The sequence below is a fragment of the Lemur catta genome, chromosome 8 (genome assembly GCF_020740605.2).
Source record: "Lemur catta isolate mLemCat1 chromosome 8, mLemCat1.pri, whole genome shotgun sequence".
Classification (NCBI taxonomy): domain Eukaryota; kingdom Metazoa; phylum Chordata; class Mammalia; order Primates; family Lemuridae; genus Lemur; species Lemur catta.
This window is the reverse complement of record NC_059135.1, coordinates 85,038,977-85,055,531: the sequence shown is the minus strand read 5'-3', so window position 1 is coordinate 85,055,531 and position 16,555 is coordinate 85,038,977. Positions and strand designations below refer to the sequence as shown.

General features: G+C 35.7%; 1 protein-coding gene across 1 annotated transcript in view; it reads left to right on the top strand.

Moving 5' to 3' along the window:
* The window catches only part of RAB3GAP1 (RAB3 GTPase activating protein catalytic subunit 1), a 96,741-nt gene that overhangs the window by 34,150 nt on the left and 46,036 nt on the right, over nt 1-16,555 (top strand). The window contains exons 6-7 of the mRNA XM_045559957.1: nt 10,468-10,587; nt 12,946-13,111. Of these exons, the coding sequence (XP_045415913.1) occupies nt 10,468-10,587; nt 12,946-13,111 (286 nt within the window). The remainder of the gene's footprint in view (nt 1-10,467; nt 10,588-12,945; nt 13,112-16,555) is intronic.

The window sequence follows — 16,555 nt, the reverse complement described above, 5'->3', positions numbered from 1 at the left end:
TGTTCAGTTCCAACACCATTTATTGAACAGTATCCTTTCTCCTTTGAATTGCTTTTATACTTTTTTAAAAATAATTAGGGTTTATTTTTGTGGGTGTATGTCTGGATACTCTTGATTTCTGTAGTTTTATAGTAAGTCTTAAAATTGGGAAGTGTGATTTCTCCAACTTTATTCTTCCTTTTCAAAGTTATTTTGGCTATTCTGGCTCCTATGCCTTTCCATTTACATTTTAGAATGGGTTTGTCTATGTCAACAAAAACTCCTGCTGGGATTTTGATTGGAATTACTTTAAATCTTTAGGTTAGTTTGGGGAGAATTGATATCTTTACCACGACAGTTCTTCCATTTTATGAACATGATAGGTCTCTCCAATTTGTAAGTCTTCCTTGATTACTTCATCAGTGTCTTACAGTTTTCAGCATACAGCTCATGTAAATGTTTTGTTACATTTATACCTAATTATTGCTTTCTTTTAAAAGAACTGTTGTAATGATATTATTTTTAAGATTTTCATTTCCAATTGTTCATTGCTAGTATAGAGGACTATGACTGATTTTAATGTGTTTACTTTGTTTCCCATGACCTTGCTAAACTCAATTATTAGTTCTAGGAGTTTCGTAGTTTCTTTGATATCTTCTGTATATATAAACAGTCATGTTGTCTGTGACTATGGATAGTTTTATTTCTTTTCTAATCACTGTTTTGTTTTGTTTTGTTTCCTTTTCCTTTTCCTTTTAAAACTGGCTAGGGATTCCAGTAAAAATATTGAGTAGGAGTGGTAAGAGTAGATGTCTTTGTCTTGTTCCTGCTCTCAGGGGGAAAGCATTTGGTCATTTATCATTAAATATGATATTAGTTGTAGGTTTTTTTGTAGTGGTGTTTATCAGTTTGACAAAGTTCTCTTCTATTCCTACTTTGCTGAGAGTTTTTATCATGAATGGATATTGAATTTTGATTTTTCTGTTTAAATTGATGTGATCATTTGTTTTTTCTTCTTTAGATTTTTAATATGGTGATTGCATTGATTGATTTTTAGATATCTAACCACCTTTGCATTCTCAAGATAAAATCCACTTTGTGGAGTTATATTTGTCTGTGTGTGTGTGTGTGTGTGTGTGTGTGTGTGTGTGTGTGTGTGTGGCTGTATTTGATATGTTAATATTTTGTTAGGGAGTTTAGTTTCCATGTTCATAAGGGATATTGAGCTGTAGTTTTCTTTTCTCTTTTCTCTTTGACGTAGATATCAGAGTAATGCTGGCCTTATAATGTGAGTTGGGAAGTGTTTTGTTCTCTTGTATTTTCCAGAAGAGATTGTGTAAAATTGATGTTATCTTCTTTTAACTGTTTAATAGAATTTGCCATTGAAACTTTCTGGGCTTGGCATTCTCATTTTATTGAAGTCTCCATTCCATCTAGGGTCCAGGCTTTAAACAGAAATCCCAGTTCTGGTTCCTTGCCTCATGCACACCTATATGCCTGAGAGGCCATTCAGTGAGAGAATGTTGCAACCTCTGTGGTCATTTAGATTGATGAAATAAATCTAAAGGATATAGAAGGAAGCTGGTGTGTGTAGGTTATATAGTAGAGAGATTGGTGGCATCCAAAAGATATGCAGCTGCCTGGTCCCAGAGCTTCATAAGCAAAGGCACAGTTGTGGATGATATTAGGTTGGTGCAAAAGTAATTGCGATTTCAGGCTGAATTTTAAGTCTTTGTAACGAGGTTCAAACACATCTTTATTAATTGAAATAGGAACCGTTACAATCAACACATTTTTGCCAATGAGAAATAAATTTGTTTACTCCTGTAGCATGAAAACCCATGCTTTGGAATTCAACAAACTCTTGGGAAGCATTTTCTGCATCCTGCTGGTTGTGGAAGCATTTTCCCTGCAAAAAGTTGTAGAGATGCTTGAAGAAGTGGTAGTCAGTCGGCAAGAGATAAGTGAATATGGCTCATGAGGCAAAATTTCACAGCTCAATTCATTCAACTTTTGAAGCGTTGGTTGTGTGATGTGCAGTTGGGTGTGGTCATGAAGAAGAATTGGGCCCTTTCTGTTGACCAGTGCCTGCTACAGGCATTGCAGTTTTTGGTGCATCTCATTGATTTGCTGAGCATACTTCTCAGATGTAATGGTTTTGCCTGGATTCAGAAAGCTGGAGTGGATCAGACGGCTGCAGACCATCGAACAGTGACCAGGACCACCTTTTTTTTGGTACAGGTTGGGCTTTGGGAAGTGCTTTGGAGCTTCTTCTCAGTCCAACTATTGGGTCATCGCCAGTTTTCACATCAAATCCACTTTTCGTCACACGTCAACAATCTGATGGAGAGATTGAGAAATGGCTTATTGTTGTTGTGTACAAGAAGAGAAGATGACACTTCAAAATGACAATTTTTTTGATTTTCAGTCGGCTCATGAGGCGCCCGCTTACGAGCTTTTTCACCTGCCAATTTGCTTCAAATGCCAAACGACCGTAGAATGGTCAGCCTTGAGTTCTTCAGCAACTTCTTCATGGTTGTCAGAGGATCAGTATCCATGATTGCTCTCAATTGGTCGTTGTCAACTTCCAATGGCTGGCCACTGTGCTCCTCATCTTCAAGGCTCTGGTCTCCTTTGCAAAACTTCTTGAACCACCAATTCACTGTGTGTGTGTGTGTGTTAGCAGTTCCTAGGCCAAATGCATTGTTGATGTTTCAAGTTGTCTCTGCTGCTTTACGATGCATTTTGAACTTGAATAAGAAAATTGCTCAAATTTGCTTTTTGTCTAACATCATTTCCATAGTCTAAAATAAATATAAAATAAACAGCAAGTAATGTCATTAGCAAAAATACATAAAAGGAGAAATGTGCATTAAAATGATGTATAACATAACCATGTTTATTTAAGAATGTATTCCAGTATCAAATGGCAAATTTCAATAATGCTAAAACCACAGTTACTTTGCACCAACCTAATAATATTTGATGTTGTACTTCTGGAAGCATGATTTCTAGCCTACCTTTATTTGTATTTATTATGAGGATGGGGCATTCTTGGACATAGCCTAGCCTGGATACATGCCAAAGACTACTTTCCCTGGACTGGGTACACCTCATCAATCTGAGAGTTATATAATTCACATTATGACTGCTGGGATAAAATACATGCTATTCTCAGACATAAACAGACTTTTCTTTCATCCTTCTCAGTCTCCCCATTCTATCACAACATAGTTTTGAAGACATTTTTTAAGTCATACTAACTGACTTTTAGCAGCTAAACGGCTTATCCTGTAAAATATTAGCTTCCAGTCCCTAGCTGTTAGAGCCTGTATCCACAGCTGATAATCTTCTGGGATTCTTCAGAGTCACCTTGCATGCTCACTTCTGCCTTTCAGTTCCCTTTTTTTAAAGTTCAGCTATGTATTTTTACAACATTGTCGTATTTGATTAGGTATTTCTGTGTTTTCAGGGAAGGAGGGTCTGTGTCATGTCAGTTTGCCACATGGTTGGAAGTCACTTCCAGTTTTTTCTTCTTTGATCTTTCTTAAAGATTAAAAAGCCAACAATAAAACTTTTGAGAATTGTTTAAAAATTAAGCATATTAAAAGTATATCCATTTTCTTTTCTTCAAGCATTATTTTTAAACATTTACTGTAAACCAGATACTGGAATACCAAGGATAAAACATAGTCCCTGCCTCAGTAATCTTTGAGACTAATAGGAGGAGAGATAAGGGATCAAACATTGACAACACTGTGATAAATTGTCTCATAGAGGGCAGCACAGGGTTTGTTGCAAACTTGTGGGAGATACCCCTAATTCAGACAAGATTAAGTTAAGAAAATGTTTCCAGATGAGATGATACCTCAGCTGAATCCTGAAAGACAAGTGAGAATAAGCCCAGGTAAATATGTTTACTAGTAAGTTGGGTGGAAAGATATTCAAGGCAGAAGGACAGCATTAGTAGAGGTGATGATGCCTAAATGAACTTTTGAAACCTGTGGGTAGTTTGGATAGCCTGGAGTATGGCAGCAGAGAGTTGTGAATGGGAAAAGATGAAAGAACTTTTGTATGTAGTTAGGACTAATGTGAACTGTCATCTTAAAAGGAGTTCATAATGTTTTCATACTATTATTCATAGAATTTTTATTATAATAGCTAAAAATTAAATTTCTCAAAATTTTCAAGGATACAAATTACTCATCATGCTTCTTAGCAACTGAATAACATACACAAGTTTTCACCTATAAATTTTTTTGTGAAGCTAAAGTTAATATTAAAGCAATGACAGTGCAAATTTAAAACTATTATACAGTATACTCATTTGTACCATAAATATACAATTAGTATAGATTGACCCTATCAAAATGGGACAATATATGATTAAATTAACTTTTTCATATCAAATTCTAGAAAATAGATTTTTGGGATTTTTGTCAAGTGCCCAGTCTTGATGGTTTATCTGTTGATCTATAACTATTAATATTTTGAAATTTTCTAGTTTCAATTTTTATATCAAGCACCTCCCAGTTTAATGCTAAGCCTAATGATTATATAAGCCTTTATGATTATATGAATTATATATATATGTATTTTTTGTAGGTTGCATATGGTTTATCATCTCCTTTATGACATACTTCCATATTAACTAGACCTTATGATGTGAGTTTTGTTTTTCAAATAGATTATGTTTTAGAGTAGATTCACAGCAAAATTGAGTGAAAAGTACAGAGATTTCTCATATACTCCCTTTCCCCACACATGCATAGCTTTCTCCATCATCAACATCCCCCACCAGAGTAGTATGTTTGTTACAGTTGATGAACCTATATGGACACATCATTGTTACCCAGGGTACATAGTTTGTGTTAGGATTCACTCTTGGTATTAAGCATTCTGTGAGTTTGGGCAAGTGTATAATGACAGGTATCCACCACTATGGTATCATACAGAGTAGTTTCACTGCCCTAAAAGTCCTTTGTGCTCTGCCTGTTCATCTCTGCTTCCCTCTAACCCCTGGCAACCACTGATCTTTTACTGTCCCCATAGTTCTGCCTTTTCCAGAGTGTTATAAGTTGGAATCTAAGGTATTTAGCCTTTTCAAATTGATTTCTTTCACTTTTAATATGTATTTCAGTTCCCTGTGTGTCTTTTCATGGCTTCATAGTTCATTTCTTTTTAGTGCTGAATCATATTCCATTGTCTGGATGTACTATAGTTTATTTTTCCATTTACCTACTGAAGGACATTTTGATTGCTTCTAAGTTTTAGCAGTTATGAATAAAGCTGTTATAAGCATCCATGTGTGAATTTTTTGTGGACATAAACTTTCAACTTCTTTGGGTAAATAACTGAGGAGCATGACTGCTGGATTGTATGTTTAGTTCTGTAAGAAATCACCAAACTGTCTTTCAACGTGGCTGTGCCATTTTGCATTCCCAGCAACAATGAACGAAGGTTCCTGTTGCTCCACATCCTCGCCAGAAGTGATGTTGTCAGTGTTTTGGATTTTGGCCATTCTAATATGTATGTAGTGGTATCTTGTTGTTTTAATTTGCATTTCTCTGATTTCATATGAGGAACATCTTTTCATATGATTATTTGCCATCTGTATATATTCTTTGGTGAGGTGTCTTTGAGGTTTTTGGCCCATGTTTTTTTAATTGGGTTGATTGTATTTGTGTTTTTGAGTTTTAAGAGTTCTTTGTATATTTTGGATAACAGTTCTCTATCTGATAAGTCTTTGGCAAATATTTCCTCCCAGTTTGTGTTTATCTTTTCATTCTCTTGACAGTGTCTTTCACAGAGCAGAAATTTCTAATTTTAATGAAGTCTAGCATATCAATTCTTTCTTTCACGTATTATGCCTTTGGCATTGCATCTAAAAAGTCATCAAAAAAACCCAAGGTCATCTAGATTTTCTTCTATATTATCTTCTAGTAGTTTTTTTTTTTTTTTTTTTAAATAAGAGATAGGGTCTTGCTTTGTCACCCAGGCCAGAGTGCAGTGGCACGATTATAGCTCACTGCAGCCTTGAACTCCTAGACTCAAGCGATCCTCCTGCCTCTGCCTCCCAAGTAGCTGGGACTACAGGCATGTGCCACCATGCCTGGCTACTTTTTTTTATTTTTTGTAGAAATGGAGTTCCCCTGTGTTTCCCAGGCTGTTCTTGAACTCTGGGTTCAAGTGATCCCCTTGCCTTTGCCTCCCAAAGTGCTGGGGATTATAGGTGTGAGCCATCTTCTGAGAGTTTTATTGCTTTGCATTTTATACTCTTCTCTGTGATCAGCTTTTTTTTTTTTTTTTTGAGACAGGGTCTTGCTCTGTTGCCTGGGCTAGAGTGTAGTGGTGTCATCATAGCTTACTGCAACCTCAAACTTCCAGGGTCAAGTGATCTTCCCATCTTAGCCTCCCTAGCAGCTGGGACGACAGGCACATGCTACCATGCCTGGCTAATTTTCTTTTTCTTTTTCTTTTTTTGGTAGAGACAGGGTCTTGCTTTGTTGCCCAAGCTGGTCTCAAACTCCCAGGCTCAAATGATCCTTCCTCCTTGGCCTCCCAAAGTGCTAGAATTACAGGCTTGAGCCACTGTGCCCAGCCTCTGATCTATTTTGAGTTAGTTTTTGTGAAGGGTGTAAGCTCTGCGTCTAGATTCATTTTTTTGCAGGTGCATGTCCAGTTGTTCCAGTACCGTTTGTTGAAAGCACTATCTTTTCTCCATTGTATTGCCTTTGCTCCTCTGCAGAGATCAGTTGACTATATTTATGTGGGTCTATTTCTGGGCTCTCTGTTCTGTTCCACTGATCTATTTGTCTATTCTTTTGGCAGTACCACACTATTGATTTCTGTAGCTTTATAATAGTTCTTGAACTTTGGTAGTGTTAGTCCTCCAACTTTTCTTTTTCTTTAATATTTTGTTGGCTATTCTGAGTTTTTTGCCTCTCCATATAAACTTTAGAATCAATTTGTTGATGTCCTCAAACTAGGTTGCAGGGATTTTCATTGCGATTGCATTGATCTATAGATCAAGTTGGAAAGAACTGATATCTTGATAATATTGTCTTCCTATCCATGAATATGGAATATCGCCATTTAAAAATTTAGTTCTCTGATATCTCATCAGAATTTTTTAGTTTTCCTTATACAGATCTTGTGCATATTTTGTTAGATATATGTACACATATCTTTTTGCATTTATATGAATGGTTTTACAGCATAGATATGAAGAGATATAATTAGTTTGAGGTTTGTCAATTTTAATATTGATATATTCTGCCCTTTTGCCCCCTAAAAATGTTCTTAAAGTTTATATCACCACCTGTGGCATACCCAAGACTCTTGCCAACACTGGAGCTTATCAGTATTTTATTTTTTTTGCCAATAGGTTGACAGTGGTATCTTTTTTTAATTTTTATTTTCCTAATAACTAGTGAGGTTGATCATCTTTTAATAGATATTAGCCATTTATATCTCTTAATCTTTAAAATGTATGTCATTTTTTCCCTCATTTTTTATGTTTAATTTTTTGTGGTAAAACATAACAAAATGTACCATTTTAACCATTTTTAACTGCACAGTTCAGTGGTAGTGAGTATATTCACATTTCTGTGCAACCATTACTTCTGTCCATGTCCAGAACTTTATCATCCCATACTGAAACTCTGTAATTGTTAAACAATAACTTATCTCCTCCCATCCAAGCCGTGGTAACCACCAATCTACTTTCTGCCTCTATAAATTCTCCTCTAGGTACCTCTTATATGTGAAATCATATAACATTTGCCCTTTTGCGACTAGCTTTTATTTTACTTAGCATAGTGTCTTCAAGGTTCATCTATGTCACAGTATGTATTAGAATTTCATTCTTCTTTAAGGCTAAATAATATTTTGTTGTGTGTATATACTTCATTTTAGTTTATCCATTCATCTGTTGATAGAAATTTGGGTTGTTTCCACCTTTTGGCTATTATGAACAATGCTGCTATGAATATGGGTGTACAAATATCTATTTGAACCCCGACTATCAATTCTTTTGTATATATGCCCAGAAGTGGAATTAACTGGATCAAATGGTTAGTCTGTGTTTAATTTTAAGAACTACCACACGTTGGAGGATCTTACATTCCTACCTGCAGTGCCCAAGGGTTCGAATTTCTCTACATCCTTGCCAACATTCTTGTTGTTTTTTTTGATAATCGCCATCCTAATGAGGGTGAGGTGGTTGTCTCATAGTGCATTTGGTTTCCATTCCCTCAAGGTTAGTAATGTTGAGCATTTTTTAATGTACTTATTTGCCATTTGTATATCTTCTTTGGAGTAATATCAGTTCAAATCCTTTGCTCATTTAAAAATCTGGTTCTTTTTTTTATTGCTGATTTTTGTTCTTTTTTTTTTTTAAAGCCTCCACTCAGTGTTATTTACTTGTGAAAGCATGGTCTCAGGCCTCAAGTAGACCTGGTAGGGAAAGTAAATCTGTTACTTATTATGTTGACATTTTGAAGATTATAACAGTAGCAAAAAGATGTTAGAATTCAGAGAAGGGAACACATTTGATGTGTGATAGGGTGGTATTTGAGGTAAGTCTTTAAAAAAAAAGGTTCATTAGGATTTGGGTATTTAGTAATGATGGTAGAGTGGCAGAGGTGGAGACATTTTAGATAGAGAAAACAAATACATATGGGATAGCAGGTATATTGCAGATAAATAGAAAGTTTAGTTTGGCTTATTTGTCATTAATGGGAATATACACTGTCACTCTGTGTGGGTGCATGGACAGTGAGGAAGTTGTTTGGCAGTAGCCATCGGTGTTAAAAATGCATATCCTCTTTTATCTGACACTTAACTTCTAGGAATTGTCTATGCAAATGTACTTGTAGAAATAGACGATTGCAGCATTATTGCGGCAGCCCAAAACTTGAAACAAAATATTGATCAGTATGGCATTGCCCTTTGAAAAGAAGGTATAGAAACTATATGCATATAGTATTATCTTATTTGGGGATAAGGTGGTTACAAGGACAGATGAAACGTTTCTGGAAGAATAAACAAGAAACTGTTGATAGTTTCACACTACTGTGGGGGATGACATGGGGGAATGTACTCATTTTGTTTTCTTTCTTCCAAGGACATTTGCAAAAAAGAGAACTATATTTTAAATTAAAGACCTTCAGAGCTTAAAATTCAAACCTTTGAATTCTTTCCATTGTTTGATGCCACTCTGCATAACTCATTTTGATTTCAGGGGTAGGAGGGTGGATGAGAGGTGAGGAAATAAAGTAAGTTGTTGTCATCTAAACAATAACTTGTGATAAACAGATTACGAATTAGACTTTTTAAAAAATTCTTTACTGCTATTTGAGGGATTTTTTGAGGAGAATGTTCATAAAAACAAACATTTATAACTTTACATATCCACAGATTAAATTAGGCAAATGAGTAATTCTTTTCATAAATTATTTATAAAAATATTAAATAAAAATAGGCCAGGCAAGGTGGCTCACACCTGTAATCCCAGCATTTTGGGAGGCCAAGGCGGGAGGATCACTTGAGGTGAGGAGTTTGAGACCAGCCTGGGCAACTTAGCGAGACCCTGTCTCTACAAAATAATTAAAAAATTAACTGGGCTTTGTGGCACATGCCTCACATGCCTGTAGTACCAGCTGCTGGGGAGGCAGAGGCAGGAAAATTGCTTAAGTCCAGTAGTTTGAGGTTACAGTGAGCTATGATGGTGCCACTACACTCCAGCCTGGGTGACAGAGCAAGACCTATCTCTTAACAAAATAAAATTAAATTAAAAATACATTGAGGAGTGGATAGGACAGGAATATTCAGTAGGCAAGATCACTAACTTGACCTTATATGTTGTTAAAAATTGGCAGCAAATTTGTAACTTTAAAGAATGTGGCAACTAAATGAGATGTTTTCATAAATGCAGATAATTGTAACAAGATTAAGTAGTTTTATGATAATTTTGTGACTTCTATCTAATGTATGTTATTGAATACAAGAATTCCTTAACTAGGATACTTAGTAAACTGTGTTCTCACTTTTAGATAGCACATGTACATCATGGCTGATAATTTTCCTCCAATTTAGTGAATCTATCAAAACTTTACTTTCTCCACTGGTAGACTTAATGTCATTCATTACGGCAAGATTTCAATGTTTGGTTTCTTCTTTTATCTTGTAAACTTAACTTTTAAGGCAAAACTGTTATTTAATGGTCTTTCCTTTATGATTTCAGTAAATTGCTTTAAATTTGTAGATAATAGAGGGGAGCTAGTAGGTAGATGATGGAAATGCTTCTTAAAGAAAATTGAGATTGTTATAGGTTCAGCTGCCATTTAAAAAAAGAAACACCTGTAGTTCAAACCTGATTTGTTAAATTTCCTGTAGGGAAATTTTTTCATGTTTTTCAAATAATGGATTTTTACATTCTGAAGTTTCCCCTGCTTAATGTAATGATTCTTTTTTTTTTTTTTTAAGGTATGGGCTGCGTGAGTTCCTAGTGATTGCCCCTGCTGCACACAGTGATGCTGTTCTCAGTGAGTCGAAGTGCAACCTTCTTCTGAGTTCTGTTTCTATTGCTTTGGGAAACACTGGCTGGTAGGTGGACATTTCAGAAAACCTAGACAATAAATTAAAACTATTTTTAGTGATAACTTATGAAGGAAAATGGTTACTAAATGTTATGTGTTTGACTATAATCAGGAATTTAGTAAATACATATTTACCACCTTTGTAACTGCATCCCTGCTATAAAGAACTGCTAGGTAAGTGAGTCCATGTACAAACTGAAAGCCTAATTTAGGAGTCCTTTTGGAACAACTAGCTGAGTCTTAATCACAGCAGCTCAGGTTTGGCCAATCATGGGCTGCCAACTGATCAGATCGTGCCCAAACAAGGCAACTTCAGAGCTGTAACCAATTAAACTGTTTTTGTACCTCACTTCCCTTTTTTGTCATTAATTATTGTGTGCCCATGTTGCTGCAGAGCAGAGCTCTTTCTCTGAACCTCTTCTGGTTCTGAGGGTTGCCCAATTCTCAACTTGTTCTTTTCTCAAATAAACTATGTTAAATGTAATTTGTTAGAAAAAAATTTTTTTTCTTTTTACTCATTTTTTTTTTTTTTTTTAGAGACAGGGTCGTGCTCTGTTGGCCAGGCTAGAGTGCAGGGGCATTAATATAACTCACTACAACCTTGACCTTCCAGGCTCAAGTAATCAAATGATCTTCCTGCCTCAGCCTCCCAGATAGCTGAGGCCACAGGCATGTGCCACCATACCCAGCTAATTTTTTAATTATGTTTTTGGTAGAGACAGGGTCTCACTATGTTGCCCATGCTAGTCTTGAACTCCTAGCTTCAAGCCTCCCAAAATGCTGGGATTACAGGTATGAGCCACAACACCTGGCCTGAAAATTTTTCTTTTAACAATGTACTTGCATCTTATTATACTAGAATTTGATATATAAGGACAAAATTAATAAAACCTAGATCGAGGCCATTTCTAAAGGGAATCTTATTGAAATATTAAATGTATATTTACAATGAATAAATTTACTATCCTTTTGTGCTTTGCTTTCAAATGCTTAGTTATTTAAATTAAGTTATAAAATGTAATTTTAGAACTTCAGGAATTTTAGATATTACTTGGATGAACTTTTTAAAACTGATTTTCAAGTACCATTAGGCCCTATTCTTAAATGGAAGTATTTAAGAAATGAAATTTGCTTAATCATTATTCTGCTATTTTCAGTTTTATTTCATTTGCATATGAAGTAGACTAAAAAACACTGTAAACTTACTAGGGAAAAATGAATATATTACAGTGAATGTACTTTATAGTGAATAATTGGGACTTATTTTCTTAAGCAATGGTTAGAATATTTAATAATGTAGCGTTATTAACTTGGAAATATATTTGTACAGTCCATCCTTGTTATTTAAGGTAGTTATGTGTATAACTATGAAGTTGCCACAAACACTGAATTATCAAATCCTGACCCATTGCTTCTAGGAGAAATCCTGTGAGCCTCTAGTCACCCTTTTGTCAGTCAATTAATACATAACCTTGTTTTATGTGAGTTTCCGTTTAAAGAAGAGATACTTTATTTAATATATATTGTTGAGTCATTAAAATTGAACCTACAGCCAACAACAATGTATCGTGTGAACAAAGCTTGCCTAACCACGTGTATTTTCTCTGTAAGGCACATCACAATCTTCTTGTGCTTAGGAATACTACCTTCAGAATTATGCCGAGGCTGCTTTAAAGAGTTAAATCACGAACACAAAGTACAAAAATCCAAAAACAAATGTAGTACTATACTAAATAAGATTATGAAAAGGATACTTGTTTACAGTATAAGAGCTGAAACAAGCAGATTGAGCATTGGCTTGTTTGACCTCAGCTGGGAACTTGTGCAGTTGGGTGACTCAAATTTTTGCTGCTCTGCACATGTCTGTAATGAGTGTGAAAATGCTTCAAATATTGATTTGGAGGTTACAAATAAATTTAGTAGGTTAATATGCAAATATGGAAATCTGTGAATAATGAAGCTTGACTATATCTTTAAATTATAAAGTGAAATATATTATTTCACCAAAATGTTGTTTTAATTATTAATACCTGTGAATTGGGTTTTATTATTAATTTGGAACAAATCTCACTTTTATTCAAGACAGTTTTCATTCTGTTGTTTCCTGACTTTAGCCATTTTAGAACAATTTTCTGACTAAAGTTTCACTAGATGATAGTTTCTTCAGTTTAACAGTGTAAAGAGAAAAGGAACTAAGAATGTTTTTGTTATAAAATATAAACCTGTGTTTTTGGAGTGTTCCTTGTTCAGTGCTTTTAAATATTTGAGATTAAAATAATTTCACATGGGAAATTGTTAAGGTTTAAGGAGTTATTTAATGTTTATTAAGCTTGCATTCTATTCCTGTTTAATCATCATCTTGCAGCCAGGTGCCACTCTTTGTGCAGATTCATCACAAATGGCGAAGAATGTATGTGGGAGAATGTCAAGGACCTGGTGTCCGTACTGATTTTGAAATGGTTCATCTTCGAAAAGTGCCAAATCAGTACACTCATTTATCAGGTCTGCTGGATATCTTCAAATCAAAGATTGTAAGTTGGCATTGATATTGTCAATCTTATCTGAGATCCAGATAAAAGTAGCGATTTGGTAATTTTATTGAGTATATAGAAACATTTCTCTATACTATTGATAACATAATTTCTTAGAAGAAAGCTGTAATTGACTATATAGATTATTTTTTTATCTTTATTTTTTTTGAGACAGAGTCTCGCTTTGTTGCCCAGGCTAGAGTGAGTGCCGTGGCATCAGCCTGGCTCACAGCAACCTCAAACTCCTGGGCTTAAGTGATCCTACTGCCTCAGCCTCCCGAGTAGCTGGGAGTACAGGCATGTGCTACCATGGCCGGCTAATTTTTTCTATATATATTTTAGTTGGCCAGATAATTTCTTTCTATTTTTAGTAGAGACGTGGTCTCTCTCTCTTGCTCAGGCTGGTATCGAACTCCTGACCTCGAGTGATCCTCCCGCCTCGGCCTCCCAGAGTTCTAGGATTACAGGCGTGAGCCATCGCTCCTGGCCTGTATAGATTATTTTTTGTGTGCTTAAAGAAACAAAATACCCAATTATATTTTGAGTGTACTAATGCTAAAGAAACAACTGATCTGTTTGTTTTTTCAGTGTGTTAATGTTTATAGAGAGTGTTATCTCTTCTACTTGTTGTCCTCTAAAAGTAATATTGCCAATCTCCTCAATTTAGTGGGCTTCAGGTAGCTGTTTGGGGCTTTGACTGTGAGCTCCTTAAGGTTGGAACCCTTTGGTTTCTGAATTTTTTTTTTTTTTAGTGTTTATTTGATTTGATTTTTAAGGTTAAGTGGCTTATATTCCTAGGACTGAGAGCAGCAGGGTTAAATGGGACCTGACCTGCTGAATATATCTTTTCGTATTATAAAAACACTTGCTGAATATATCTTATTGTACGAAAACACCTCAGTATGAAACACCTCAGTATAGGCTGAGTGCAGTGAATTATGCCTGCAATCCCAGCACTTCGGTTGGCCAAGGCAGGAGGCCTGCCTGGTTTGAGATCAGCCTGGGCAACCTTGTGAGACCCCGTATCTACAAAAAATAAAAAACAGATTAGCCAGATATGGTGGCACATGCTTGTAGTCCCAGTTACTCAGGAACCTGAGGATCACTTGAGCCTAGGAGTTTGAGGTTGCAGTGAACTATGCTGATGCCACTGAACTCCAGCCTGGGCAACCAAGTGAGACCCTTTCTTCAAAAAAGAAAAAAGAAAGAAAAAACTTTCTAGGCTCTGAAATGCCATAAGTACTGCTTAATTTTACATGTAGTATTTTGGGAAATTTTTGAGAAGGCAACTATGTGTTAATATCGCCATTAATTTTCCTTTTCTCCTACCAGAAGTCTTCGATTATATTTAAAATTTTTAGATCAAATTTCTGGTCAGATGCAAATATTTATACTTGATTCCTTCTTAAGAAAACATTAATGAACATTATTTTTGGATCTTTTCTGTCACTGCTCCATGTAACTCCACTTTTCTTTATTGAAAGTAGGGACTTGCTTGATCTGTGGATCCTGATGTAGGCCATTTATTAGCTGTACTTAAAGTTTTTATCGCATCATCTGTCAAAACATTAATGAAACTCCCTCTTCTGATATGAAACATCTCTCAAAATTGATTTGAGAAGAAATGAACTTAATTAAGATCTGAGTTGGGTTTTTTAGAGGTTTTATAATAGTTAAAGCTATCCAATATGTGACTCTCCTCTATGATCTTTATAAAACTGTCTTTATAAAAAATTATTTTTTAACATTTCATGTGCTTCAGGGCACCCACCCTACACTGGCAGTTTATTTCATTTTCACAGAGATCTAATCATTAGCAAAGGGTTCTTTTTGGGAGGCCCAGTTTTGCTGTTTGGAGTCACACAAAATTTAAGTTTAAATCCCCTTCTACCATAATCTAAATATTTGAAATCTCTTTCGTATCCTAGTCTTTTCTTTTTCAGTTTAAATATTCTTAGTTCTTTCAGATATTCTTTACCTTTCATGGTTTTATGTTGTAATTGTTGATTTGAATATTTTAAAACCATTTTTTTTCATGTTTTGTGAATTTTAGTTTCCAGGCTTATTTTGAATGAGAGTTTTATTTTAAAATTTTAACTTTCTCTCCCATCCATCTTCTCTAGTGGTTTTATAATTTTATGATTGAAGAATATTTCAGAACCAAGTCTTTTTTTTTGGAGACACGGCCTCGCTCTTTTACCCAGGCTGAAGTGCAGTGGCGTGATTATAGCTCACTGCAACCTTCAAACTCCTGGGCTCAAATGATCCTCTCACCTTAGCCTCCCTAGTAGCTGAGACAACAGGTGTGTGCCACCATGCCCAGCTAATTTTTTTATCTTTTGCGGAAACAAGGTCTTGTTAGGTTGCCCAGCCTGGTCTTTAACTCCTGGCCTCAAGCAATCCTCCCTCCTTGGCCTCCCAAAGTACTGGGATTGAGGCGTGAGCCACCACCCCCTGCCGGAACCAAGTCTTAAAATGGTGTTTGGAGCCTCTTGCTATGTGGTGATATTGGGGGTTTTGAGTTGCTTGCTTACGAGAGAATGAAGTTTTTTTCCCCCTCACGCAATAAAGCCCAGGCCCATAACCTCCCATAAAGCTGGTATCAAGCAGTAGTGCCCTGTCCTAGTGCCTGGCTTAAGAAGAGTCTTGTAATGCCCCTACTCTGGACTGAGTCCTTTTGGTTTCATGTAATGCAGTCTGTCATCCTAGGTTGTCAGTTCCTTCCTCCACACTTGGAACTCATCAGGCATGTGCCTTGAACTCCACATATCCCTTTGGGTTTTCTGTACCTTTTCTAGGCTCCACATAGATATTTCTGTCATTTTTTATCCTAGCTATTTCTTTTTGGTTATCTCTTTCTGTATTTATCTACATCACTGTGTGACTGGATCAGAGTTTATATGTCAGAGTGACCTTGTTATGGCTTCTAAACCATTTGCACCTCATGGGTAAATGCTCATTTGATATCTGGACCTGACTAAAAATTTGATACACTGACCATCCAAAATCTTATTTTACCCTTGCTTGTCTAGGACACAGCAGCCCAAAATTGAATTAGTTTTTTTTGTGGGCAGCCACCTCATATTGTGACTTCAGATTGAGTTTGTATTCAGTTAAAGCTTCTAGTGACATTTATAGATGTCACTGCTGAGCTAAATGTAAATGTCACTTACTCCTTTGCTACTTGGAGTGTGGTCTCCTAACCAGCAGCTTTAGCAACACCTGGAAGCTGGTCAGATATGTAGAATAGTATTGAATCTACATTTTCTCAAGTTCCCTAGGTAAAGATTTCTTTGCATGTTTAAGTCCTATGTTACGTTAGTGTAGGCTAAGTATTATGAAGGGAAGCTGAGGTCATAGGATGATGTTTGCAGGATAATATCACTTTTTATGATTTTTAGTGAATTTACAAATAATTCTAAGGTTTCTTTTGTTAACTGATTC